General features: G+C 37.7%; 1 protein-coding gene across 6 annotated transcripts in view; it reads left to right on the top strand.

The window, feature by feature from the left end:
• STRBP (spermatid perinuclear RNA binding protein) overlaps positions 1–27,138 on the top strand; it is a 133,673-nt gene that overhangs the window by 81,851 nt on the left and 24,684 nt on the right. For all 6 annotated transcript variants that reach the window (XM_037036910.1, XM_037036911.1, XM_037036906.1 and 3 more), the window contains exons 6-12: positions 5,406–5,497; positions 6,021–6,116; positions 7,176–7,287; positions 7,941–8,038; positions 11,107–11,218; positions 24,262–24,354; positions 25,051–25,250. In XM_037036910.1, the coding sequence (XP_036892805.1) occupies positions 5,406–5,497; positions 6,021–6,116; positions 7,176–7,287; positions 7,941–8,038; positions 11,107–11,218; positions 24,262–24,354; positions 25,051–25,250 (803 nt within the window). The remainder of the gene's footprint in view (positions 1–5,405; positions 5,498–6,020; positions 6,117–7,175; positions 7,288–7,940; positions 8,039–11,106; positions 11,219–24,261; positions 24,355–25,050; positions 25,251–27,138) is intronic.

The raw sequence follows: 27,138 nt of genomic DNA, 5'->3' as shown, positions 1-27,138 counted from the left end.
GGCCTGATGTTTTGCGTAGACCGTGGTTTGGAGAATAATGTCTGCTCTCCACAAAGCCTCAAGGAATTGAAAGAAGGGGCTGCTAGGATATCTTCAGGCTAATTAGAAAATTCTATCAGCATGTACTCAGTTTCATCCATATTTTCAAGGAAGCCTTGGCGATAACCCAGCTCATTATTTTACCTTTGAAGAGCCGAGGTTCCAGACATATAACTTCTGTTTAACAGTCATGTTCTGGCTTTTCTCTGCCCCATGTCCAGACTAGTGTTTTTGTTAACGGGAAGACAGTTAGCTTTCATGTAATAAATTGAGAGAAACTGATCAACATTTCCTGTAGTATGGTGTGTTTCTGGTCACTGATCTAACCTCTAACCAAATAAAGTTAGGCATAATATACTTATTTTCCAGTGCTTCTGTTGTTCTGAATGTTTTATGTACCTTCATGCCCTGATGCCAGTTACTGAGCAGTAACTTTTTGAAAGCTGTTTTTCTTTGCTTTTTGGCTTTTTTGTCACTCCTCAAGCCCATCCCCCATACTATTTCTTATCTGTTTTACTGGTCACTGTAGGAAAAAAATTAAATGTCTCACAGTTCCATTGTTTCTAATTTAAAGACTCCAAGATGCCTTTTATCAGAAAATCTATGCTTCCCCACAAAATTGAAACCCCTACATTGAAGTTCATACAAAAATGTTAAACTTGAGATTCTGCTATGGGAAGTAGCAGTGTTTTTCCAGCCGCGTCTCTGTGATTGCCACATGTAGTAATTTTTCTTAATGAAAATATTTAAAACTGGCCCTGGCTGGTCCGGCTTAGTGGATTGAGCACTGGCCTGTGAACAAAAGGGCTGTTGGTTCGATTCCTATAGTCAGAGCTCATGCCTGGGTTGTGGGCCAAGTCAGGTCCCCAGTAGGGAGTGTGCAAGCAGCAACCAATGCATGCACTGATGTTTCTCTCCCTCTCTTCCTCCCTTCTCCTCCGTCTAAAACAAATAAATAAAATATTTAAAAAAGAAAATATATAAAACTGTATATTATTAATATATAGAGGAAATAGGGAAGCAGGACTTACTTACAAGTAGTACTATAGTGCCATATGAGTTTACATTGTTTTAAAGTAAGAAACTTTGAGGAAGATAAAATGAGATGAATTACTGTATTTTCTCTACTGCGTCCTGTCTTGTGAATATGGAAACATTTTGATCTTTTGACTGTCAGAGCATGAAGAAACATGGTGATATGATAGAGAATCTGGTGCAGGTCTTGTTCACTGCCTGTCCTGTTTGTTTTCAGGAGCAGCTACTGCCTCCAAATGTTGACTGTCTGTAGCAAGCTGATACCCCGGTTGTTTTTTAAATTAGAGTTTGTGGTTATAATTGGACTTCGGGGATGAAAGGATTTATGTGAATATTTTTGTCATTGTCCCTCTTTAAAAATATCTGTGTTGCAGTGAGCGTGAGATATTATTTTTGTAAGTTTTGACCATTGGACAAAAGTACCAGAAATCTCAAAAAGAGTTTTGGTTTGCCCTCTCTTTTCCTATTCCTATTTCTTCTGCTTCACTCCTCTCTTCCCAACATTACTTGGTAAGATGGTAGAATAAAACTGAGCTTGCCTTATTCTTAACTTAAAGACTGAGATCTTGAAAATTAAGTACAGTTCATACCTTTTCTCAGGATTTACATTACTTAGCAGTCAGTCAGCCTTTGTGATATCTAACTTTTAAGAGATTCTAATAATTATTTATAGCAGTTTGTTTGATCTGGAATGTGAGCTTTACACAGTTGCTTGCATTGGTCACAGTTACACATTCTGATATAACAGCATTAAAATGAGTTAGTTGTACGTTTTGTGTCATATAAAGACAGAATTGAGCAAGTCTAGGAACTAGATCACCTATGAAGTGACTATCCATAGTATATTTGTTTATGATTACAAGAAAACCCACATTAGTCCTTTTTGAGGCTTCCCATATTGTCAGTAAAAGGGTAGTGAAATGAGACCCTGTGTTGTGAATTTGGCAGAGGTTAATGTGAAACAATATGAATGTCTGGTATAGAGCTTACCTGGTCAGAAAGTAAATGTGTAGCACTCAGCCTTTACGGTGTTGAAGCCTATAAAGAGAACCCCAGTTTTTCCTCTAATAGATTTGTTTTCTGTTGGGCATTATGCCTTCAGTTTTAGTTAATGGCAAGCTACCAGTTGTAATATATAGTAAATTTGTCATAAGAGAATCTTGTAGTAAGTCAGGAAACCAAAAAGTATCATCTGTCTCTTACTTAAAAATATTTACATTGTATAAGTTGGCCAAACAAACATACAACCAGTCTGAATCATGATTGTACTAGTAAGGAAGTGTTGGTGGACTTTCCTGCATCTAAGAGTTCTTAAAAGAGAAGGGTGAATCTTACTTAATTGGATTAGACAAGAATTACTCCCTAAGAAACATTTGTATATTTCTTGTGCATTTAAATAATGCAAGAAGCCTTCAAAATGTTGAAAAACCGCCCTGGCTGGTGTAGCTCAGTGGTTGATCGTGGGCCTGTGAACCACACAATCAAGGTTCGATTCCCAGTCAGGGCACATGCCTGGGTTGCAGGCCAGTTCCCAGCAGGGGACTCACGAGAGGCAACCATACATTGATATTTCTATCCCTCTCTTCTTCCCTTCCGCTCTAAAGATAAATAAATAAATAAAATCTTTTAAAAAATGTTGAAAAACACACTTTGTAATAGCTTAGAGGGAATATATTTGGCTCTCTAAACTTGGATTTAGCATCATGTGACATTTTCTCAATTCTGGGTGTTTTTCAATAATCACATGTTTGAATTTTTTTTTGCTTTTTAAAAAAAAATATTTTATTAATTATACCATTACAGTTGTTCTATTCCCCCCCTTCATTCCCCTCCACCCGCACACTCCCTCCCCAACCATTCTCCCCCCTTAATTTATAACCACGTGTCTCAAGTTCTTTAGATTCTATATTTCCCCCACTATTCTCGCCCTCCCCCCTATCTATTTTCTACCTACTGTCTATGCTATTTTCTGTGCCTTCTCCCCCCTTCTCCTCCTCCCACTCCCCTGTTGCTAACCCTCCTTGTGTTCTTCATTTCTATGGTTCCACTCCTGATCTAGCTGTCCTCTTGGTTTGCTTTTGTTTTAGGTGTGGTTGTTAATAACTGCTTGCTGTCCTTTCTCTGTTCATATTTTTCATCTTCTTTTCCTTATATAAGTCCCTTTAGCTTTTCATATAATAAGGGCTTGGTGATGATGAACTCCTTGAACCTGACCTTATCTGAGAAGCACTTTATCTGCCCTTCCATTCTCAATGAAAGTTTTGCTGGATAAGGCAATCTTGGCTGTAGGTGTTTGGATTTCATGACTTGGAATACTTCTTTCCAGCCCCTTCTTGCCTGTAAGGTCTCTTTTGAGAAATCCGCTGACAGTCTGATGGGTACTCCTTTGTAGGTGACTGTCCCCTTATCTCTTGCTGCTTCTAGGATTCTCTCCTTCATTTTCATCTTGGCTAATGTAATGATGATGTGCCTTGGTGTGTTCCTTCTTGGGTCCAACTTCTTTGGGACTCTCTGGGCTTCCTGGATTTCCTGGAAGTCTATTTCCTTTGCCAGACTGGGGAAGTTCTCCTTTATTATTTGTTCAAATAAGTTTTCCATTCGTGGCTGTTTCTTTCCCCCTTCTGGTACCCCTATAATCCGGATGTTGGAACGTTTAAAGATGTCCTGGAGGTTCCTAAGCCTCTCCTCATTTTTTTGAATTCTCATTTCTTCATTCCTTTCTGGTTGGATGTTTCGTTCTTCCTTCTGGTCCATTCCATTGATTTGAGTCCCAGTTTCCTTTCCATCGCTATTGGTTTCCTGGACATCTCCCTTCATTTCAATTAGTTTAGCCTTCATATGTTCCTCTAATTTGTGACTATAATCAACCAGTTCTGTGAGCATCCTGATAAACAGTGTTTTGAATTGTGCTTCTGAGAGGCTGGCAATTTCTTGGTCGCTGAGAGTTATCAGCTCTGGGACTTTGAGTTCTTCTTGCACCATCTTTTGAGCTGTCCGTGCCTGTTATATAGCAGGATTGGAGCCCTAGGTGTTCACCAGAGCAGGGCAGCTCAGTCACTGGGTTGTGACGTTGTATGTGGGGGCGGGGTCAAAGAGGGACTATGGCGTCCCGTCTGCCGCCTGCCGCCGAGGCCCTCACCAGTGCCACAGCCCTCACCGGTGCCACAGCTGCTGCTGTTACTGGGCCCACGTGTTTCGTCCCACTGCACGCAAATGTGCTACTGCTGTCAGCCCTAGCCCCCTGGGGCCTGCGTGGTCCATCTCACTGTGCGTGAATGTGCAATCACGGTCAGTCTGCCCCACACCCTGACTGGTTCTGGGCTGCCTGCACGCCTAGGTCGGGGGACCTGTCCTGCCCGACTCTGCTCGCTGCTGGCTTCGCCCCTCTTACTGTCCCCGTTGAACGGTTAGATGTAGCAGGACTTCCGTATAATTCAATTTTCTGTCCTTTGGATGTGTCTTTGTTTCTCCAAACCTTTGTTGTATTCAAACTTGGTTGTGGGAGAAGGCACAGTGTTTCCACCTATGTCTCCATCTTGGTGGAAGTCCTGAATTTTTCTGTTATGGGCCATCTAATCCATCTTTCAAATGTTAAGGCAAATCAAATAGCTGTAAATGGGTAATATTCTTTGCTGCCTTTTAAAAAAAGGTGTATAATGTAAAACTTGAAATGTACTTCAATGTATTTCACTTTTGTAGGTTTGATATTTTGGTTTGGAAAAGAAATAATGAGGGAACTCAAAGGTGACACTTGAACAGTTTTCATCAGTGGGTTAAAGTTTCCATTAATGGTTATTTTGTTGGATGACTTTAGTTTTAAAAAAATAAAATTTCCTTATGCAGTGTAATCTTATTAGATCTCAAACTGATTACATAAAACAGCCCCAGTTTTCCTTAAGACTTGATTAGTGATTAAGATTCCTTCTATAAAGAATAGTTACTATTGCATTGGCCCCAGCTTCCCAGTCTTTGCACCCTGCCAAAGGAAAAAGAACCATGTGCCTGTTTTGTGCCCTTTGGTGGTCTACACATGCTTAATAAGATCCCAGATTGTACGTGGCAGCGGCCATTGCTTTGTTTACTGAATGAGGAATGCCTTTCTGCTTCTGTCGGACTTGTATACAGAGTGGCTCTAAGGACTTTTCACCTAAGTAATCACAGCGTATGTCATTTTTTAAAAAACACAACAAAACCAGATCATGAAATCTGGGAGGTTTATTGGTTCACTCAAATGCTGCTCTTTTTAAAATTTTTATTGTTTGGTAATGTGACAGGAACCCCCTTGGTCAAATTTTATGCCCCTCTTTCTCTCTGTTTCATTTCCCCATTAGAAAAGGTTGCGATGAAAGACCCTCCGGACTTACTGGACAGGCAGAAATGTCTGAACGCCTTGGCGTCTCTCCGACATGCCAAATGGTTTCAGGTTAGCTCTTCGTTATTATCTTCCTGTTACTGCAGCCTTGTATAGGCTTCATTTGGAAGACTTGCCACTTAATGGTTTCTGGGTAAAGTATGAAATGTGGGTACTCTCTACCTTTAGTGTCATTAAAGGAATAAACCAGTTAATCTAGGCAAAATGCCCAGTATAGCTTCTGTTATAGTTGATGTTTAATTATCATATAATCCTTTTTGGCTTAGTACTCTGAATTTCAAATGGTGGCTTATAAAGTGCAGACGTGGATGAGAAAAGGTAAATGTTAAGATAGATAGTTGCCTGGAATGAGGTTGCCATGAGGCTCTAAAAGCAATTTTAATCATATGCTTCCTTTAAGACCTGCCTTTCTTAACTATAATTTTACAATTTTTAATAACTTGATTAAAAATTTTTTGACAACTGATGAATGACTGGCTAATTAGTATTCAGTTTAAAGAGCTTATCCGTGATCAGTTGCTTAAGGGTGGAATGGATTTCCACAGGGATACTGGAATCATTTTGTTTGTTGTAGGCAAGGGCAAATGGATTAAAATCGTGTGTGATTGTCCTTCGCATTCTGCGTGATTTGTGCAACAGAGTCCCCACATGGGCACCATTAAAAGGATGGGTAAGTACTTAAATTTAGTTAAAAGCAAATTCTGAAGCTATACTATAGAACTTACTTAATATTGTGAAGTGGCTATATTCTGAGTTAGCTAAGGTGTACATTGCCTGTTGTTCTAGAAGAACTATGCATCTTTTTATATGAATTCTTTCTTACTCATTGAACTTGTCTCTTTTACCTTATCATAATACATCTCACAGAACCGAGAAATTTTTTTTCTGACAAAATTTTCTATGCCTATTAGACGTTAATGTCCTTGGCACTTTGATCTGCACTAGTCACTACTGCCTAGGAAAGCCTCCCTGACTGGCTCGTTTCTGTCTCCATGCTGCTTCCATTAAAGACAAAAATGACACGATACGTTGGTATAAGCCTCCCATACCTCCTTTTTCTTTTTCTTTGAGTACAGACACTCACAAATAAATTTGTTAGGAATTAAAGTCAGATGAACAGTACATTTTACCTATGGGCATAGTTTATAAATGTATATTTCAAAACTTAATTAATTTGGAAATTACTGTGCCTGACCTACTCAAAGACCAAAATCAAGAACATTATAAAACAAACAAAGCTGTAAAGGGTCATTTTAAATTAATATAGCAATTATTACTTTTAAATAATACCAGTTTTTAGTACTTGGGGCAGGCTGTCTGAAGTGGAGTCTTACTGTGGTATGCATGCTTCCTACATTATGTGGGAGCTAGGTGGGTTGGGTTTGGACATTGATTACTTATTAGCTATTACTAATGTATATGAAGGTTTGTTAGATGTTTGTTATATCAGTCAGATGACCATAATTTCTTAAGTGATGTTTTCAGGTTCTGAAAATAAGAGTTTTGTAACAAAATGTCTTCTGAATATATTTTGTGAAAAATGGTTGATTTTGAAATACTAGTTGGGGTAAAAGTTGATCATCAGAGGGAAAAAGTTAATTGAGCCTTAAATGATAAATTGACTTTCACCTTTTTGGCCTTCATTGTAGATAGAAATGTCAGCTCGCATTTAACTGGAATCCTTTTAACACTTGATGCATGTACTAATTTGTAATTTAATATCTTCTAGCCACTAGAGCTTATATGTGAAAAGTCTATAGGTACTTGTAATAGACCTTTGGGCGCTGGGGAGGCCTTGAGACGAGTAATGGAGTGTTTGGCATCTGGAATACTACTTCCTGGTAAGGGTTTCAAACTCTGGAGGCAGAAGAATCAGAAAAACCTCATTTTGGTTTATTTTTCTAAATATGTGCTAAATTTGTCCTCTGTACAGGAAAGTGATGTGTGGGAGTTGTTTTGGTTGGAATTTTAGGAAAGAAGATGTTTGAATGTTGGAATAATGCTATAAAACTCTTTCAATAAATGTAATTTATATTTTATATATACTAACATAAATGGTACTAATAAGGTATTATGTCTGCTTATGAATTTGCTTTACGTAGAGCTCTGAATTTGAAAATGCAGATATTTGGTTAAAATGTAATGATCACTCTGTTTATGGTCTGGTGTTTAATTTTGAAAAATTAAATTTGGTTTTATTTTCCATATGTAATCCCTTTATAGATTTGGGATTATTTATCATGCTGTTTCTAAACTCCCCGAGTAAGACCCAATTTTGGCCTTAGATATGGAAGTGACTTCCAGTTAAATGAGGACATTTAAGTGCTAACATATTGAAAATGAGGATTGTCCTTTTTACTCTAATTAAGCAGATGTAGTTTCTCAGTTTTTTTCTCTCTTTGTTCTTTTTTCTTCTCTCTCTTTTGTGTTAGATTTTTGAATTCTAAACTCAGTTCTGAATGGCATTTATGTTTTTCTTTTGCCTTTGCAAAAGGGGGTCCTGGTCTTCATGATCCTTGTGAGCGAGACCCAACAGATGCTCTGAGCTATATGACCGTCCAGCAAAAAGAAGAGATTACCCACAGTGCCCAGGTAGAAGATGGGGCATGTCACTGTGATGTATTAGAGCAGGGGTGTCCAACCCGTGGCCTGTGGGCTGTGTATGGCCCACAAAGGCCATGAATGCAGCCCAACACAAAATTGTAAATTTACCTAAAACATTTGAGGGTTTTGTGTGTGTGTGTGTGAGATTAAGTGTCTCAGTGTCGTGGAAAAAAATGTACATATGCTCTTGCTGTTTGTACCCATGTGTGCCTTCCATTCTTCGGTGATGTGCGGCTTCCAGTGTATTATCTTCCAAGTACAGACAGTGGCTTTGACACCATCAGATGTTACATGTGCTCCTGGTGACGTAGCAAGGCAGTGATTATCAATACTATTTCAACCTGCCATTGCAACATTAGGTGTTTAATGTTATTTAGAAGTCAGGTAAGCATTCTTACTTGGTTATTAAAGGTACTTCCACACCTTGGTGGCGTCTCATGCATCTCCTGTCATGCATTACAATTGGCCCTCTGCCTTGCCTTGTATCAGCAGCCGAGAGGGTGGATGGGCGCAAACCTTGCTTTCTGTTTTCCTGTCAGTTAATTTTCATAATAAAAGTAAATAAAGTCCATAATCTATTATTATTTTTTTAATCCCAACATGGCCTCTACAATGTCTCAAAAGGAAAAAGAACCCCCCAAAAGAAAAATTATGGATGAAGAAAGATTGTTTGATGAAAAGTAGACAGGTGACTGCTTTTCTGTCAAGGCAAATACTAAGGCACTCTACTTAATTTGTAGGGAATTTGTGCAAGTTCTCAAAGACTATATTTTGAAAAGGCGTTATATGCAAAAAAACATGCTGCCACATTCAATGCGTATAAAGGATTGTGTTGTAAGGACAAAATAGCAGAACTGAAACAAAGTCTCATCTCAACAAATTTTTTTTCCAAAGTTAAACTTCTGTAGATTTTCCATTGTAAAAGCTAGTTGTGTTGTAGCATATTTTTTTAAAATTTTATCTTTAGAGAGAAGGGAAGGGAGAAGGAAAGACAGGGAGAGAAACATCAATGTGTGGTTGCCTCTCGTGCACCCTCTACTGGAGGCCTAGCCCACAACCCAGGCATGTGCCCTGACTGGGAATAAAGCCATTCACTGATAGTACGTTTATTAAACAATGTATAGAAAGCTTGGCAGATGCAATTTGCCCTGAAAAAAGGGGAATTTTTTCAGATCAGTTTGTGTCACCAGATTATAGCCAGGCAAATTAAAGAAACTGGAAAATCTACTGAAAGAAGTTTGGAGAATAAAGCTGCTAATTTTAAATTTTATGCTTTGGTGATGGAAGATAGCACTGATACTGTGGGTACAGCTCTCAGCTTGCCACTTTTATTAGAGGTATTGATGACAAACATAATGTCACTGAAGAAATGGCTTCTTTAGTGCCATTAAAAGACACAACTAAGTCATGAGTTTTATATGAAGCAGTAAAAAATATGTTAAAATGATTTTCTTTGTCCGTTGTCAACATACCTGGTATAGTTACTGAAGGTGACCTGGAGATGGTAGGGAAAAGAGAGGGCTTGTAAAATTAATAGGAGATGATGCAGTTGCTGCCAAAAACTCACGTTTGATGAAGTGTCATTGCACAGTACTTCAAGGAAATTTATCTACAAAAGCTTTAAAAGTGGATGACGTCATGCAACTCATCATCAAGACTGTAAATTTCGTAAGAGCCAAGGGACTGAATTCTTGCCAGTTCCAGGAATTCTTTAAAAGTACTGACACTGACTGTGGTGACGTCATTTACTTTCCAGAAGTAAGATGGCTAAGTCAAGGCCAAATGTTAGAAAGATTTTTTTTTTTATGATTTGGGACATGTTATCAAGTCATTGATGGTATCAAAAACCAAATTTTTGCCAGAACTTGATGATGAAAACTGGCTTAGATTTAGCTTTTTAGCGGATTTAACTGCTCATTTAAATGAATTAAAAATGCATCTCGAAGGTGAAAACTGACTTATCAATATCATGTTTCCAACCATAACAACACTCCAAATGAAATTGAAATTATGGCAAGCTCAAATTAAGGCAAACAATTTTATGCATTTCAACACATTGGCTAAACATGTTCCTGTGAACAGCAAAACATATGCAGACTTGCTTTTCGATTTGATACAAGAATTTGAAATCAGATTTCAAGATTTCTGGGAAAATAATCTATATTTTGCTATATTTGTGACTGCATTTTCAGTCGACATAAATATGTTACCTGCCAACTTTCAAATGGGATGTATAGAGCTACAATCTGACATTCAACTTAAAATTTGATTGTATCTCTTCACTGGACTTTTATAGGTCCTATTTTCCCAGAGACAAATGTCCCTTGCTTCACAGTCACTCGTTATTGTTGTCATTCCTATTCAGCAGCACCTACATTTGCGAGCAACTAATTTCAATAATGAAATACATTAAGAGTAAAATAACCAAAATATCTGATAAGCACCTTGAAAATTCACTGAGAATTGCAACCTCTGTTTCTATCAAAACATATTGGTGCACTAGTTTCTCAAGTGCAGTGTCAGACATCCCACTAGTTTTATGTTGCCTTCTTTTTCTTTTACAATAAAAATATTTTAAAAATCAGTGACGTTTTATTACTTAGATATATACATTTCTGTATTAGTGATCACAAGCTTGGGACCTGCTCAACGATTTAAAAAGATTATTGAGAGGGCTGCTGCATAATTAGGGATATTATGTGAGGATTTTTTTTGCTTATCTGTGGTGGCAAATATCACAAAAATTATGCACAGGTTTGTGGTTTTTTTTTTGGCTGGTCTGTTTTCGTTAGTGTTTGTGTATTTAATGTGTGGCCCAAGACTACTCTTCTTCAAATGTAGCCCAGTGATGCCAAAAGGTTGGACACCCCTGTATTAGAGGGATAGCATCATTTTATTTTCTGAATTGTTCTATTTAAATACCTTTTTCTTGCCTATTGTTAGGGACTTTTCCATCATAACATTAGCATTTAATGGATAATCTTTTTACATAGGTGTTCTAAGGGCTTTATAAGTGGCTGTTGAAATTTGAATAAATACAATCTTTTGTTCTTCAGCATGCACTAAGACTGTCAGCCTTTGGCCAGATTTATAAAGTGCTGGAGATGGACCCCCTTCCATCTAGCAAGCCTTTTCAGAAATACTCCTGGTCAGTTACTGATAAAGAAGGTGAGTGTAGAAGTTTTTTATTGATGTTGAACATGATGACCAGAGATGGTCATGGAATGCATCTATTGTTAGAGCTGTGGGAACTTAATAATCGTTAATTTGATGTTGACTACATTTACTGTGGTGATCATTTCACAATATGTACAAATATTGAATTATGTTGTATGCCTGAATTGAATACAATGTTCTCTGTCAAGTTATACCCAAGTTAAAAAGTTGTTAATCCAAGTTTCATGTAAGGAAGTTTACTGCTTTTCTTCTTGACTTTCTGCTCTTTTGTCCCATCTCTGGCATCATCTTGCTATTATTTTTAAATATATTTTATTAATCATGCCATTACAGTTGTCCCATTTCCCCTCTTCATTCCCCTCCCCTTACACATCCCCTCCCCCCACAACCCCCCCTTTAGTTCATGTCCATGTGTCACAAGTTCTTTAGATTCTATATTTCCTATACTATTCTTGCCCTACCCCCTATCTATTTTCTACCTACTGTCTATGCTACTTATTCTATGTACCTTCCCCTCCTTCTCCTCCTCCCACTCCCCTGTTGCTAACCCTCCATGTGATCTCCATTTCTATGGTTCCGCTCCTGACCTAGCTGTCCTCTTAGTTTGCTTTTGTTTTAGGTGTGGTTGTTAATAACTGTGAATTTGCTGTCCTTTCACTGTTCATATATTTTATCTTCTTTTTCTTAGATAAGTCCCTTTAACATTTCATATAATAAGGGCTTGGTGATGATGAACTCCTTGAACTTGATCTCATCTGAGAATCACTTTATCTGCCCTTCTATTCTAAATGAGAGCTTTGCTGGTTAGAGCATGGTTGGATGTAGGTCCTTGCATTTCATGACTTGGAATATTTCTGTCCAGCCCCTTCTTGCCTGCAAGGTGTCTTTTGAGAAATCAGCTGACAGTCTGATGGGAACTCCTTTGTAGGTGACTATCCCCTTATCTCTTGCTGCTTCTAGAATTCTCTCCTTCATTTTAATCTTGGCTAATGTAATTATGATGTGCCTTGGTGTATTTTTCTTTGGGACTCTCTGGGCTTCCTGGACTTTCTGGAAGTTTATTTCCTTTGCCAGATTGGGAAAGTTCTCCTTTATTATTTGTTCAAATAAGTTTTCCACTTGTTGCTCTTCTTCTTCTGGTACCCCTATAATTTGGATGTTGGAATGTTTAAAGATGTCCTGAAGGTTCCTAAGCCTCTCCTCATTCTTTTCTGTTTGGTTGTTTCTTTCTTCCTTCTGGTCCACTCTCTTGATTGGAGTCCCAGTTTTCTTCCCATCACTATTGGTTCCCTGTGTATTTTCCTTCATTTCACTTAGTGTAGCTTTCATTTTTTCATCTAATTTGTGACCAAAATCAACCCATTCTGTGAGCATCCTGATCACCAGTGTTTTGAATCGCGCATCCGATAGGTTGGCTATCTCTTGGTCTCTTAGAAGTATTGGCTCTGGGGCTTCGATCTGTTCTTCTGTTTGAGCCATAATGTTTTGGTCTGGTCACACCTGTTAGGTATGAGGTGCGGAGCCTTAGGTGTTCACCAGGGTGGAGCAACTCAGTGGCTGGGTTGTGATGCTGTATGTGGGGGTGGGGTGAGAGAGGGAATAATCGTGCTTATTCTGCTCTCTCTTGGATTTCAGTCCTCTCTGCCGCTCCCCACAAGCAAATTGGGCCCTTCTGGTGCTGGTTCCTTGGTGGGTGGGCTTGTGTATGTTCTAGGACCCTGTGGGTCTCTTCAACAAACTCTCCTGTGAGGTTGGGAGTCTCTCCTGGCACCTCAATCCGCAGAAGTTTTTTCAATCAGTGCTTTTAGGCTTTATTTCTTGTTGCTGGGGCCCTGGGTTGCACAGTTTGTCTCACTGCCCATTTTTGCCTGGTTTATCTATGCGCCAATGTGTGTCCACAGTCAGCCAACCGCCTTGTGCGCCTTACTGGGTTTGCTGGTTTCCTTCCCGCACCTGGGTCACCAACCACCACCTTTTTCTGCTGGGACCCTTCTCTGCCAGCCGCCAACTCCGCCTCTCTTACTGGTTTGGATGAATGGTTCGTTATTGTCAGACTTTGGTACAGTTCAGTTTTCTGTCTGTTCTGGTTACGTTTTTGTTTCTAAATCTTTGTTGTCCTTAAATTTGGTTGTGTGAGGAGGTACAGTGTCTTCACCTATGCCTCCATCTTGGCTGGTGCTATTATTTATTCTTATGAAGGATGAATTCATTTGGCTGTGTTGGCCAGATTTCACTGCTGCATAGATGTAGGGACCGTACATCTATGGGTTTGAGAACCCTGGTCTAAGAGAAGAGGTAAGCCATAAACTAGGAGGAATTGTTACCACTGTGCTTAGAAGTGTTACATAGCCAAGAAAGAGAAAACAAAAATATAAAGGAAGAGAAAAGTATTTTGGAAAATTTAGGACTATTTTCCATTTGTATTAGTTTGTTTGAACTCAAATTACAGCAGAAGGAGGAGCCTAGGCTTTGGGTCAGTATGACCAGCGTTCCTGTCAGCTCTACTACTTACCAGCTTTAGGCCTTAATTTATCTCTGTCATAAGGGATATTACCCCCACCTTATTGGCTGTTGACAAATTAAGATGCCTGACTCATTGCCTTGAATACAGTGGACTCCAACATGAATGTACTCACTCTCTTTAGGCTACAAAACTTCCTTTCACCTGCCTTTATCTTGTGTTATACTAGAACGTGGGATGTTTAACACCAGTTATCTGGGGCCCACCCCACCTCCCACAGTTGATATTCTAATAATTTTTATATGATAAAAATAGTGTACTGGCCCAATCTACTTATTTAGACAACAGCATTCCAGTGAGTCTAATGACTTTTCATGGAGTTCACAAGATCAAAGCCATTTCATAGTAATACTGAGTCATTTGCTTGGTCTTTTTCACTCTTTCTTTCATGACTCTACAGTTTTCAAGAGGCTGCATTAAACATGTGATGGCATCATCACTCTGATGGCTAGTGGCAAATTTTTTGTATATTCTTATATTAAATTTTTTTTGCTTCAATTTCTAATATGTTCACTACTGATAGATATTATCCACAAAATGAAGCTCTTTGGGAACTCAGTGTTCAAGAGGGTAAAATGGTCCTGAAGTATTCTCATACTCTTATGAGAATTTTATAATTCCCATTATATCAATGTGAGGTTGTGAGAATTTTGATGTTCCTTTGCCTCTCCCCGTCCCTTCCCCTCTCTCTAAAAAGAAATAAAATAAAATCTTTAAAAAAATTGAGAATCACTGCATTACACTGTAGACTCCTTAGGGGTAAGGAGACCTCCAGATCATTATTATAAACCAGTGCTCAAGAAATATTTGTGGAATGAACACCATTTTCTTCAAGAGGGAATTCACAGAGCAGTGAAGAAGTTCTGGAATGGGTTCCCATGGCCAGTTGACATTAAGCACTGTCTGTGGAATGAATGAAGGAATAAAAACTTCAAATGTATAGAGTATCTAAAGATTAGTAATGAAAAATTTGTTCCAATCACTGAATTTGTAGTAGCTCTTCTGGTTTTGTATTTTTTCTTTTCACTAGACATAAAAAATATATCTATTGTGGTGTGGCTTAGATTTTTTAAAAAGATTTTATTTATTTACTTTTAGAGAGGGGAAGGGAGGGAGAAAGCGAGAGAGAGAAACATCAATGTGTGGCTGCCTCTCACATGGCCCTCACCAGGGACCTGGCCTGCAACCCAGGCATGTGCCCTGACCAGGAACCGAACCAGCAACCCCTTGGTTTGCAGTCCATGCTCAATCCACTGAGCTACACCAGCCAGGGCTGGCTTAGGTTTTTTTATGGAGGTCTCAGTCAGCAAAATTACAGCATAGATTACATGTGTCCAGGAGATACTTGCATTACTAGTATGGGCTGAAATATGAAAAAAAAATTTAAAATACTTGTAAACTTGCCTTTATTATATTTATATAATGAAATACATGATTTTTAAATTTTCACTTACAATCTAGAAATACTAAAGAATATAAATGCATAAAGAATATAAGTTCTTTTTTTAAAGATTTATTTATTTATTCATAGACAGAGGGAAGAGAGAGAGAATAGGAGAGAAATGTCAATGTGTGGTTGCCACTCACATACCCCCACTGGGGACCTGGCCTGCAACCCAGGCATGTGCCCTGACTGGGAATCAAACCCTTTGGTTCGCAGGCTGGTGCTCAATCCACTGAGCCATACCAGCCAGGGCAAAAGTTTTTCTTTTTAAATACTGGAAACATGGATATTGCTTAAAAATCTCTTGGATTATCGAATTGATATATTTTTCCAGTCATTTTCAACAGTAAATGAAAGAAGAAAACAGAACACTGACTTCAAAGTTTGCAATAATAATAATAATAATAATAATAATAATAATAACTACACCAACACTGACTTCAGAGTTCACGGTTATCTCTCAGATACAATTTACTCTTGAATATCATACATCCTTACAAAACACATGTTATAACCAAACTGATGACTTAAACGTATGGGTTAGCATTACTTACTTACACAAATGTGCAGCTAGTCATGACCTTGAACCTATGCACCCAATATATATAATAATATTTAAGAAAAGAGATTGTATCTGTCATATCAGCTGCAATCTCGACAGGGTTTTAAACCCCTTTCTTAAAAGTTTAGGAACACTGACTGTTGATAAAATAGAACCAGACTGTTGCTGTTTTCATTCAAGCCGTTGTATTTCTGGCTGCATGACCTGGGCAAGATAGCTGTTCTTTTTGTTGGCTATAAGGTGAGGGAACCAAGGCCATTGCTACCAGACCCTTACTGCATTTTTCCTCATACTCTCCTGTTTTTAGCACCTAGATTCTGACATTGACATTTAAACTTTATTCTTTTAATTCTTGGTCATATCAGTATGCCTTCAGATAATTTTTTTAAAACTCTGACTTCTTAATTTCTTGACTTCCTCTCCTATAAATATTTTGTCTTCTTCCTTGTGTCAGTTACCCATTCTGTGAACACATTGTAGACCTATCCTCAATAATTGTACCTGCACACTCTCTGTAATCTCATTTTTAAGAATCCTACTTTCCATCCCTGGCTGGATAGCTCAGTTGGTTAGAGCATCATCCCATACACCAAGATTGCAAGTTCGATCCCCAATCAGGGTACATACAAGAATCAACCAATGAATGTATAAATAAGTGGAACACCAAATCAGTGTTTCTGTCTTGCTCCCTCCCTCCCTCTCTCTAAAAATAATTAAATAAAATCTTTTAAAAAATTAAAAATTACATATAATCACCACTCTGGTTAAGAAATATGGTCAGCTTCCCAAGAGCCATATATTTACCCCTCCACACCACCTCCGTGCCCCGTGAACTACCATTCCTGAGAACTTTTTTTAATACAGCTTTTTTTAAAAAAAGTTTTAAAGATTTTATTTACTTTTAAAAAATATATATTTTATTTATCTTTAGAGGGGGAAGGGAAGGAGAGAGGAAGAGAAACATCAATGTATGGTTGCTTCTCATGCATCCCCTACTGGGAACTGGCCCCTGCCAGGAACTGGCCTGCAACCCAAGCATGTGCCCTGACTGGGAATTGAACCGCGATTGTGTGGTTCGCAGGCCCGTGCTCAATCCATTGAGCTACACCAGCCAGGGCTAGATTTTATTTACTTTTAGAGAGAGGGGAAGGGAGAGAGAAAGAGAGGGAGAGAAATACCAAGGTGTGGTTGCCACTTGCATGCCCCCTACTGGGGACCTGGCCTGCAACCCAGGCACGTGCCCTGACTGGGAATCAAACCACTGACCCTTTGGTTTGCAGCCCGTGCTCAGTCCACTGAGCCACACCAGTCAGGGTCCTGAGAACTTTTTGATAATCATTTCCTTAACCTGTGTATGCTTTCCTAAACAATTTAATTTGATATTGCCTACAACTTTGTAGAAGAGGAATTGTACTTAGCTTAATCATTTGGGACTGGCTTCTTTCTTTCTAGTATTGTTTGGGATACACTCATGTTCCTGTAAATTGGTACAGTTTGTTCATTTTAATGGCTATATATTGTCCATGATGAATATACTACAACTTACCCATTCTTCTTTTGAAGGACACTTGGGTTCTCCTCATTTTTGGCAACTACCCACAGTGTGGCTGTGATCACTTACACACACACCAGCAATGTATAAAAGATTCTGTTGCTGTGTATCCTAGACAACATTTGGTGTTGGAAGACACATTTTTTTGACACAAAGTACTACTTTTCATCTGACTTCTGGGTCGTTACTGACTCTTAGTTTCTCTTGCCCCGCTGTCCTTTCCTCAGCTGTGTTTGTTCTTCCCCATCTTCCTGACTTCTGAATATTGAAGTGTCCCAGGGTGCAGGCTTCAGACCACTCCTCTGTAATCATCTAATGATATAAAATCAACCCTTTAGGAGATCTCATTCTGTCTTAAAATACTTTCTGTTTATTGAAGATTCCCAAATTTATATTTCCACTCTAGACTACCAGCCCTTGACCTCAGACCGAGTTATCCAAATGCCTCCTCAGTTGCCCACATGGATGTCTAATAGCCATCCCAAACTTAAGATGTCTAAAAGCCAAATTTCTGTCCTTACACAACCTCTGATATGCTCTTTCCACGGTTATCACTATGCCAGTCATTGGAAGTTCCATCCTCTTGTGTACTCAGGCAAAAACTTTGACCTTTGAATTTTCTTCTCCTTCCTCCATGTCCAAATTATCAAAAAATTCTGTTTTATTTTCAAAGTATATCCAGAATTTAGCTATTTCTTTTAACTTCTTCACTGTGGACACCCTGGCCTAAGCTGCCATCATCTCTCACCTGTATTGTTGTAGTAACTTCTCTGTCTGGTCTTTCTACTTCTGACTTTGCCCTGGTTGTCTGTCCTCAACAAGCAGCAGTTCTTTTCTTATTTCTTAACTTCTTATCTTAAAATACAGACTCACAGGAAGTTGTCTAATTGGTAAAGAGAGTTCCCATGTATCCTTCAGTGAGTTTCTCCTGATAGTTATATCTTATGTTGTAGTACAATATCAAAAGCCAGAAGTTGACGTTGGTACCATGTATGTGTATATGTTTCATGCCATTTATTACATGTGTAGTTTGTGTAACCACCATCACAAACAGGAACTGTTCCGTTACCAGTCAGATCTTCCACATGCTGCCCCTTTATGGTCATACCCTCTTCTTTCCCCTTAACCACCCCTAAGCCCCGGAAACCACTGATTTTTCTCTCTTTATAGACTTGTCATTTCGAGGAGTTACACAGTGCGTGATCTTTTGAGATCTTCCCTCCCATCCCACTGTGTAATGCCCTTGTGGCCCATCCACATTGTTGCATGGGTCAGTAGTTGGTTCTTTTTTATGCTGAGTAGTGTTCCAGGGCATGGATGAGCCAGAGTTTGTTTAACCATGCGTGTATTATGGGGAATTTTGTTTATTTCTAGTTTTTGGCTCTCTCAGATAAGCTGGTATGAACAACCTTGCCTAGGCTTTTGTAAACAATTCGCAAAAACACATATTTGTGTATGAGGTCAGCCAGCAATTTTTCTTCAGTGTAATGTTTTGTCAAGTTTTGCCTCTAAGGTTATGTTGGGCCTGGTAAAGTGAGTTGGAAAGTGTCCCTTTTTTTGTTCCTTGTAAGAGTTTGTGTAAAATTGATGTTACTTATTTCTTCTTTAAATGTTTGGTAAAATTTATCAGTGAAGTTATTTGAGCACATGGTTTGCTTTGTGGAAAGGTTTTAAATTATGGGTCTAATTTACTTACTAGACATACTCTTATGAGAATTTTGGTAGATTGTGTTTTTCTAGGAATTTATCCATTTCATCACAATTTAAAAATAGTTTTATAAACTTACATAAACTTATAGAGCCTCTTATCTTTTTATTGTCTGCAATATTTGTAATGATGTCCTTTTTAATGCTTTGCTCCTCCTTTTTTCCCTGAGCATTCTCACTAGAGATTTATCAGTTTTATTAGTCTTTTCAAAAAAAGAAAATCTACCAAAATCTAGCCAAATTTTGGCTTTGTTGATTGTCTTCTGGTATATGCTTGCATTCTGTTTCATTGATTTCTGCTCTTGTCCTTTGTTTTTTCCTCCTTATTACCTTCTTTGGGTTTATTTGCTATTTTAACTTTTTGAGATAGATGAATATGTTACTGATATTTCTAACTCCATGTCTTCCTTTCAGCCCAGACTTAAGTGTCTTTCACATCTTTTAACATTAGCATTTATATTACTTAGTTAAAACAGTTTTTATTTTTCTTTGTTATCAGTTATTTGACACAGTAGCTATTTCAATTGTTGTCATAGGTTAATTTCCAGACAGGTGAGGATATTTTAGTTATCTCTCTATTTTTGAGTTCGCACTTATTCTTCTATACTCTAAGAACATGAAACTCTAAGAGTTTCTTGAGACATGTTTTATGTCCCAGTACTTAGATTTTGTAAATGATTCTGTCTGGAAAATTATGTACATTCTATAGTTAGTGGTCAGAGTGTTCTTTACATGTCAAGTTACATTTGTTTATTGTGTTGTTCAAATCGTGTGTATACCTGATACATATATATATATGGGTGTGTGTATATATATATGCCTATATATATATATTAGGTGTATATATATATATCAGGTATATATATTTGTTTACTTGTTTTTTAATTACCAAAAGAAGTATATCAATTTCCTTCTGTAGTGGATTGTCTATTTCTCCTTGTAGGTCTGCTAGTTTTTAATTTATATTATATTTTTCACTTCTAGAATTTTGCTTCTTTTATAGGTTCAGATTTTCTTCCAGAAATTCTTCTTGTTTTTATTTTTTAACTTTTTTTGCATTCCAGTTATTATTTTTAATAAAATTTGTTTTTGAAAGCTCTATCATCTGGGTCTGTTGCTGTTTCTGTTGTCTGCTCCTTCTCTTGATTTTTGATCATAATATCTCCTTATATATCTGGTTATTATGAATACTAGAGACTTGAAATGCAAAGTTGTAGAGAATTTATTTTTATTTTTATTAAAGATTTATTTATTTATTTACCTTTAGAGGGGAAGGAGAGAGGGAGAGACATCAATGTATGGTTGCCTTTTGTGCGTCCCCTGCTGGGAGTTGGCCTGCAGGGAACTGGCCTGCAACCCAGGCATGTGCCCCGACTGGGAATCGAACTGTGATCCCCTGGTTCGCAGGCCCATGCTCAATCCACTGAGCTACGCCAGCCAGGGACAAAGTTGTAGAGAATTTAAAGCTTCGAGGAGTAATGTCTTCCCTAGGGCAGATTTATATTTGTTTCTAGGAGCTGGCTAGTGGAATTGGCAATCTTGGGTCATTATAATGCAATTAGGGATTAAGTGACCTGAAGCTGGTGACCTTAGAGATCCAGACTGTGTATTTGTACTTCATCTCACTTCTGTTGTATGGCACTGCAGAGGCCCAGCCACAGTGCGACGGATTCAGCAGGCCTCCCCTCTTTGGTGGTCCTCAAACTTCAGTTTTTGGCCCCTTGAGTGAGATCTGGGTGCCTGTTAAAAGTACTCCATTCAGTTCTTACTGATGTTTTTGGAGTTGGAAGATGCCCTTAGAGGAAATGTCGCCTCCAAAGCAGGGTTTCTTTCATCTCCCAGACCTTAACTCTATAGTCTTTCTTTTCCAGGACTATATATTTATTCTGTATTTTTGCTAATTACTCATGTCAGGAAGGCTTGTTCAATGTACTTATTTTGTCATCCTGGAAATGGAACTTCGATATTTTATAAAAGTTCCTCTAGTGAATCAGTGGCAGCTGGAGTTCAGAACTACTGCCTCTCCTCCCCTTTTGCTACGACCCCTCCTGGTTCCTGTCAGGACAATCACACAGGCCTTTGTGCTGTTTCCCAGTTAGTTCCTGTTTATGACCCTTGTACTTTGCTGTTTTCTCTGCCTGGGACTCATTCCTCAGGTAGTGAATAGCTTGGTCTTATTTTCTCTTAAGTCTTCATCAAAAGGTCACCTGATCAGCAATACCTTTTTGATTTTTCTGATGAACACTAAAAATGAAATAGCAATATCTCCTTCCCCTTAAGCCTCTTATTTTTCTTTATTGTATTCAAAACCATAGGACATGTAATAGTTTCCAGCCACCTTGTATAAGCTCTTTGAAATATTGATCTGTTCTTTTTGTCCAGCATCTAAAATTATCCTGCACATAGAAAATGCTCAATTAATATTTGTTGCTGAATGAATACATGACTGATATTATAATGAGGATGATAGAAGTACAGGCTTCAAAGGGGGATGATTAAATAAGTGAATACATGTAAGGTGTTAAGAACAGTGCCAGGAATATGGTAAGCACACATATTACTTTTAAAAATTGCTTCCTCTCAAGTGATCACTTCTCATTCCCCTCCCCCAGATTTTGCAGCTGTTTTACACTGGCTGGGTGGGAGACTGAAGCTTAATCCGTGAACTCTGTTGCCAGAGGATTTAGAGAATAGATCTGTGCCTTTAAGCCAGTTTGTGATTTCCACACAATCAGGGAGCAGCTTTTAATGTAACTTAATGGATGGTTGAATGACTGAGTATACTTTGTTCCCTTCGAACTTGTATCTCTTAAAGATGTCATTCAGGGAGACTGGCACACTCAGTTTTATGCAATGCGAGTGAAATACAATACTAAGCAGATATAAACGGATAGTGCCTTCTGTAGAAGAGAACATCAGGATTTATTGACCTGAGTGATAAGCATTGTCTCAAGCAAGTGCTGAAGTTAAATGTTTACTCCAAGGGACAATAAAGCTTGGTGATCAGAGAATATGCAGTTATTGTGGATATTATTACAGGATTTCATTAGGAGTATCTGGAAGTCTTATGGTATGAATCTCTTGATCATTACTTTAGGAAAAATCCAACAACCAGTTTTTAAGTTGAAGGCACAGAGTTCTTTAAAATACTTGGACAGGTTGATGAGCTTTTCTCTGATTGGCTTTAACTTGGACAGCCTGACAGTGATATGAACTACCTGCTTTACCCAAGAAATTGGGTAATATCAGTTAGTTTTGTTTCAGACCCATTATGTTGTTTCTAAGTCTTCTATTAGAGTGGGTTTTTTGCTTAATTAAAATATCTTTATTTTTTTATTGTTTGAGAACATTTGTCTCCATTTTCACCCCACCACACCCCCCTGCCCCATCGTCTCTGCCTGCCACCCTTGAACCCGCACCCTTTGGCTTTGTCCATGTGTCCTTCATACATGTTGCTTAATGGCCTCCCCCTCCCCCATTATCCCCTGTTATCCTTCTTCCCTCCTCCTCTCTAATTAGTGTTAGATTGTTCTTTATTTCAATGTCTCTGGTTGTATTTTGCTTGCTTGCTTGTATTGTTGATTAGGTTCCATTTATAGATGAGATCATATGGTATTTGTCTTTTTACCACTTGACTTGTTTCACTTAGCATAATGCTCTCCAGCTCCATCCATGCTGTTGGAAAGGATAGGAGCTCCTCCTTTCTTCCTGGTGTGTAGTATTCTATTGTGTAAATGTACCATAGTTTTTTGAGCCACACATTTACTGATGAGCACTTAGGTTGCTTCCAGCACTTGGCTACTGTGAATTGTGCAGCTATGAACATTGGTGTGCATAGGTACTTTTTGGATTGTTTCAGGATCCTTAGGGTATAATCCCAACAGTGGTATTGGTGGGTCAAAAGGCAGTTACATTTTTAGTTTCCTGAGGAAATTCCATACTGTTTTCCATAGTGGCTATACCAGTCTGCATTCCCACCAACAGGGTACTAGGGTTCCCTTTTCTCCACAGCCTTTCCAACATTTGTTTGTTGATTTGTTTATGATGGCTGTTCTGACTGGTGTGAAGTGCTCTCTCATTGTGGTTTTAATTTGCATCTCTCTTATGGCTAGTGATGCTGAGCATCCTTTCGTATGTCTGGGCCCTCTCTGTATGTCCTCCTTGGAGAAGTGTCTGTTCAAGTTCTTTGCCCATTTTTTAATTGGGTTGTCTTCCTGGAGTGGAGTCGTGTGAGTTCTTTACATATTTTAAAAATCAAACCGTTGTCTGAGGTATCATCTGCAAACATGTTTTCCCACATGGTTGGTTCTCTTTTGATTTTAATGCTGTTTACGTCTTGTATTAGTTTTTAAGATAAAAGACAGGGACAAAATCTTTTTGACCTTCATAGAGTGCTGAGGAAACACAAGACCTCTGTTTATGAAATTGTCAATGACATACTACCACATAGGTTACTTTATTTTTCTGATACTATATAAACTGTTTTAGAAAGCTGAAATTAGCGAGAAGTTGAAGAAAACTTCATGGAAAAGATGAACCATAAATAAATTTTTTTAAAGATTTTATTTATTTATCTTAAGAGGGGAAGGGAAGGAGAGAAGGAGAGAAATATCAATGTATGGTTGCCTCTCGTGAGTTCCCTGCTGGGAACTGGCCTGCAACCCAGGCATGTGCCCTGACTGGGAATTGAACCGCGATCGTGTGGTTCGCAGGCCCGAGCTCAATCCACTGAGCTACACCAGCCAGGGCCGTAAATAAAATTTTAAGTAATATTTGAATGGGCAGACAGAAGAATATTTTGTAGTGTGAAAAATAATCAGATTTCCAAAAGCCTAAGATTGAACATGTAAAATTTAAAAATTTATGCAAGTAGCAAATGTTAAACTATAGAAATATTTGAAAAGACATAAGTAAAAATAAATCCTAGTACCTTTAACATTTTGATATCTTTCCAGACTTTTTTCTGTTCATGCATATACAGATGTGCATAGGTACTTGTATTTGCTGTGTGAATGAATGGGAGTAATAAATATTTATAAAAATGAGTAATACTAAATTGTTTCATAAAGATTCACTTCAAAAGTTTTTGCTATTACAAGATTATAAATATGGTAATTTAATTGTTCAGTGAAGCGTACTGTGTCCCTTGTGATTCTTAGGGTTTCCCTTCTTGAACATAGTGGGTACATTTGGTAGAGGAAGTAAAATCATTGTTTTGACTGATAATGAGTCTTTTGTAATTCTTTAGGTGCTGGGTCTTCAGCTCTGAAGAGGCCATTTGAAGATGGATTAGGGGATGATAAAGATCCAAATAAGAAGATGAAACGAAATTTAAGGAAAAGTATATAAAATCTTTATTCTTATAGATGCTAACTAGAAAACATTTATAGTCTCAGGAAAATAAAAATTACAGAGTGAAGAATTTGATTGATTTGAATTGAGGTAGTTAGAATAGGTCTTAACTGAGAAATTGGTGTTGTAATAACTTCTTTTGTTTCCAGGCTTCATTGCTGAGGACAGTGATTTTCAGCCTTTTTTTATCTCATGGCACATATAAACTAATTACTAAAATTTTGCAACATACAAAAAAATAAATTTTTTTGCTGATCTGACAAAAATAGGTATAATTTGATTCTTTCACACTGGACAGCTATTGCTGTGTTGGCTATTGTCAGTTTTTTTTAAATTTGACCATTTAAGGGAAAAGATGTTAGTGCTCCTGACTAAATAGTCAGGTATGGCATGTTTTAAAAATTCTTTGGCACACCGGTTGAGAATTGCTGGCTTAGATATGTTAATATTGGCAAACTAAAATTAATATATAGCTTTAATAATGCATATTACTTTTACAGCAATGTTAGCATCATAATTTAAAAAGTGATTTTAGAATTATTAATGAAGTGAAGTTAATTTGTATAGGTGTTTTTAAATTCCTGCTTTTAAAAAATCTGATGAATTTATAGTGGTCACTAGAAATCTACAAATGTATAGATTAAAGCAAAATGTTTTAATTTCTGATCTCTTCTTTCTTTAACAGTTCTGGATAGTAAAGCAATAGACCTTATGAATGCACTAATGAGGCTGAATCAGATCAGGCCAGGGCTTCAGTATAAGCTCTTATCTCAGTCTGGCCCCGTCCATGCTCCTGTCTTTACAATGTCTGTAGATGTGGATGGTACAACATACGAAGCCTCAGGACCATCCAAGAAAACAGCAAAACTTCACGTAGCAGTGAAGGTACTGTATGTCTTTTACTTACCAGTGCTTTGTTGTTTTATGTTGTAAATAAGGAGCTTATTTTCCTACTGTAAATCAACAGAATTCCTAAAGACTTTAATAATGTCGTTTTGTTGTCTCTGGGCCACAAAAGTTTGTGGTTGTAAAATATATGTTGATTATACAAAATTTGGAAAACAAAGAAGTGAAGAAATAAAATGTCAGCTGCATATCTCTGAGGCAGATGATTAGTATTTATATATGTTGGGTTTTTTGTTTTGTTTCTTTTTTAAGTTGAGCTTATAGAGTATATGTAATTTTATCCTCTGCTGTTCTTCATTTAACATGTCATGAGTTTATGTATTAAAAGCTTCATAAATAGTATTATAGCTGTATGAGTAACATGGTATGAATGTACTGTCATGTTTAAACATTTCCCTGTCATTGCATATTTTGCTGTTTGCGGATTTTTTCTGTTATAAGTAAATTTGGTCCTCATCTTTGTGCATGGTGCCTTTTCTATATTTCAGAGTATTTCCATAGGGAGTAGGGTCCAGGACCGAACCATTAGTCATTCTGGTAGGTTTGTAGACAATTCCTAAGTAGTAGAATCTCTCTAAGATACCTTTGACCTTTTGCTGACAAATGTGAAAATGTTAGAAATCATGTAGTATGAAGATCAATTTTCACTTAAGAAAAATTCTGTTACGTAAAGTATGGCATGAGATATAATTGGTCTGTTTTCATGATCATTCTATCTTGCAAATATTAGTAGTGCAGAAGCAAACATTATTCTAGAATCTTAAGATACAGCAGTGAGCAAAGTCTTTGCCCTCTTGGAGCTTGGATTCCAGGGTGATAGGGTGGGGAGACAGACAACAAATACATAAATATAAATGAATAAATTACATGTCAGATAATATTAAGAACAATGCAGAAAAATAATAACAAAGCTTTAAAAATATAAAACAGTATATTATTAATGTTCTGTCTTGTTTATCAAGGGGTATTTCAGGTCTGATGAAATAATACGATTTTATGAAGCAGAAGAAGAAAACCAGGAATGAGGGGGAAAAGTGAATCCAGGAATGAGGCTAAAAATACAGTTTGATAATCTAGCTATAATGTATGCTGAGAATGAGTCACAGATACAGACCTAAGTTCTCTGTCATCTCATACAAAAAGTATGTGAGATAGGAACCTGCGGTCCATGGCATAATGGACAGTCGATTGGGAGTCACAGTTGTTTTGGTATGAAGGTCAGGTGGGCATTCTCCTTGGGGAGGCCTTCATTAAAAAGGGACAGCAGTGATAGCCTTTAAAGGTGCCTGTGATACAGAGATAGAGTTTGTGAGGTTTTTGTAATAATCTTTAATATAAGCTAGTGGCTTCATAGCAAGTTGCAATGTGGTAAAGTTTGCAATGTGACAAGATTTCGATGCTATTTGTTTTCATAACAAGCATTAACATTTTGGTATATACTCCCCCCTCTCACTTTTAACCTGACATTTCAAAATCCAAAAGCACTGAAAATGAAATATACTTTCCTAAGTTTCATGCAAACTCACTACTAGATGGGAAAACCTGAACTGTTGATGTTGATATCTGGGTACTTTTAGTCTTTAGTATCCTATGTACTGTGGATATTTTATATATTTCTTTGCCCAAACATGGGGTAGCACTTGAGACACCACTGGAGATTCTGAAAATGTGTGGTAAATACGTTGTAGTAGCTTTCTAAATTTTAAAAAGTTATTCTCAAAACAGTCTGGCCCCCAGGGTTTCAGGTGTAGAATGATGGGACCTACAAAATACATACTTAAAATAGGGTCATGTTTTCTAAAAATTATTGAGCTTTTTATAGTTATCACAAAAATTGTTCTTTTTACTAATGGCCTAATATATCATT

This window comes from Sturnira hondurensis, unplaced genomic scaffold (assembly GCF_014824575.4).
Source record: "Sturnira hondurensis isolate 20B ecotype Veracruz unplaced genomic scaffold, ASM1482457v3 Scaffold0022908, whole genome shotgun sequence".
Classification (NCBI taxonomy): Eukaryota; Metazoa; Chordata; class Mammalia; order Chiroptera; family Phyllostomidae; genus Sturnira; species Sturnira hondurensis.
The sequence above is the reverse complement of the archived record's forward strand: the minus strand, read 5'-3'. Positions and strand labels throughout refer to the sequence as shown.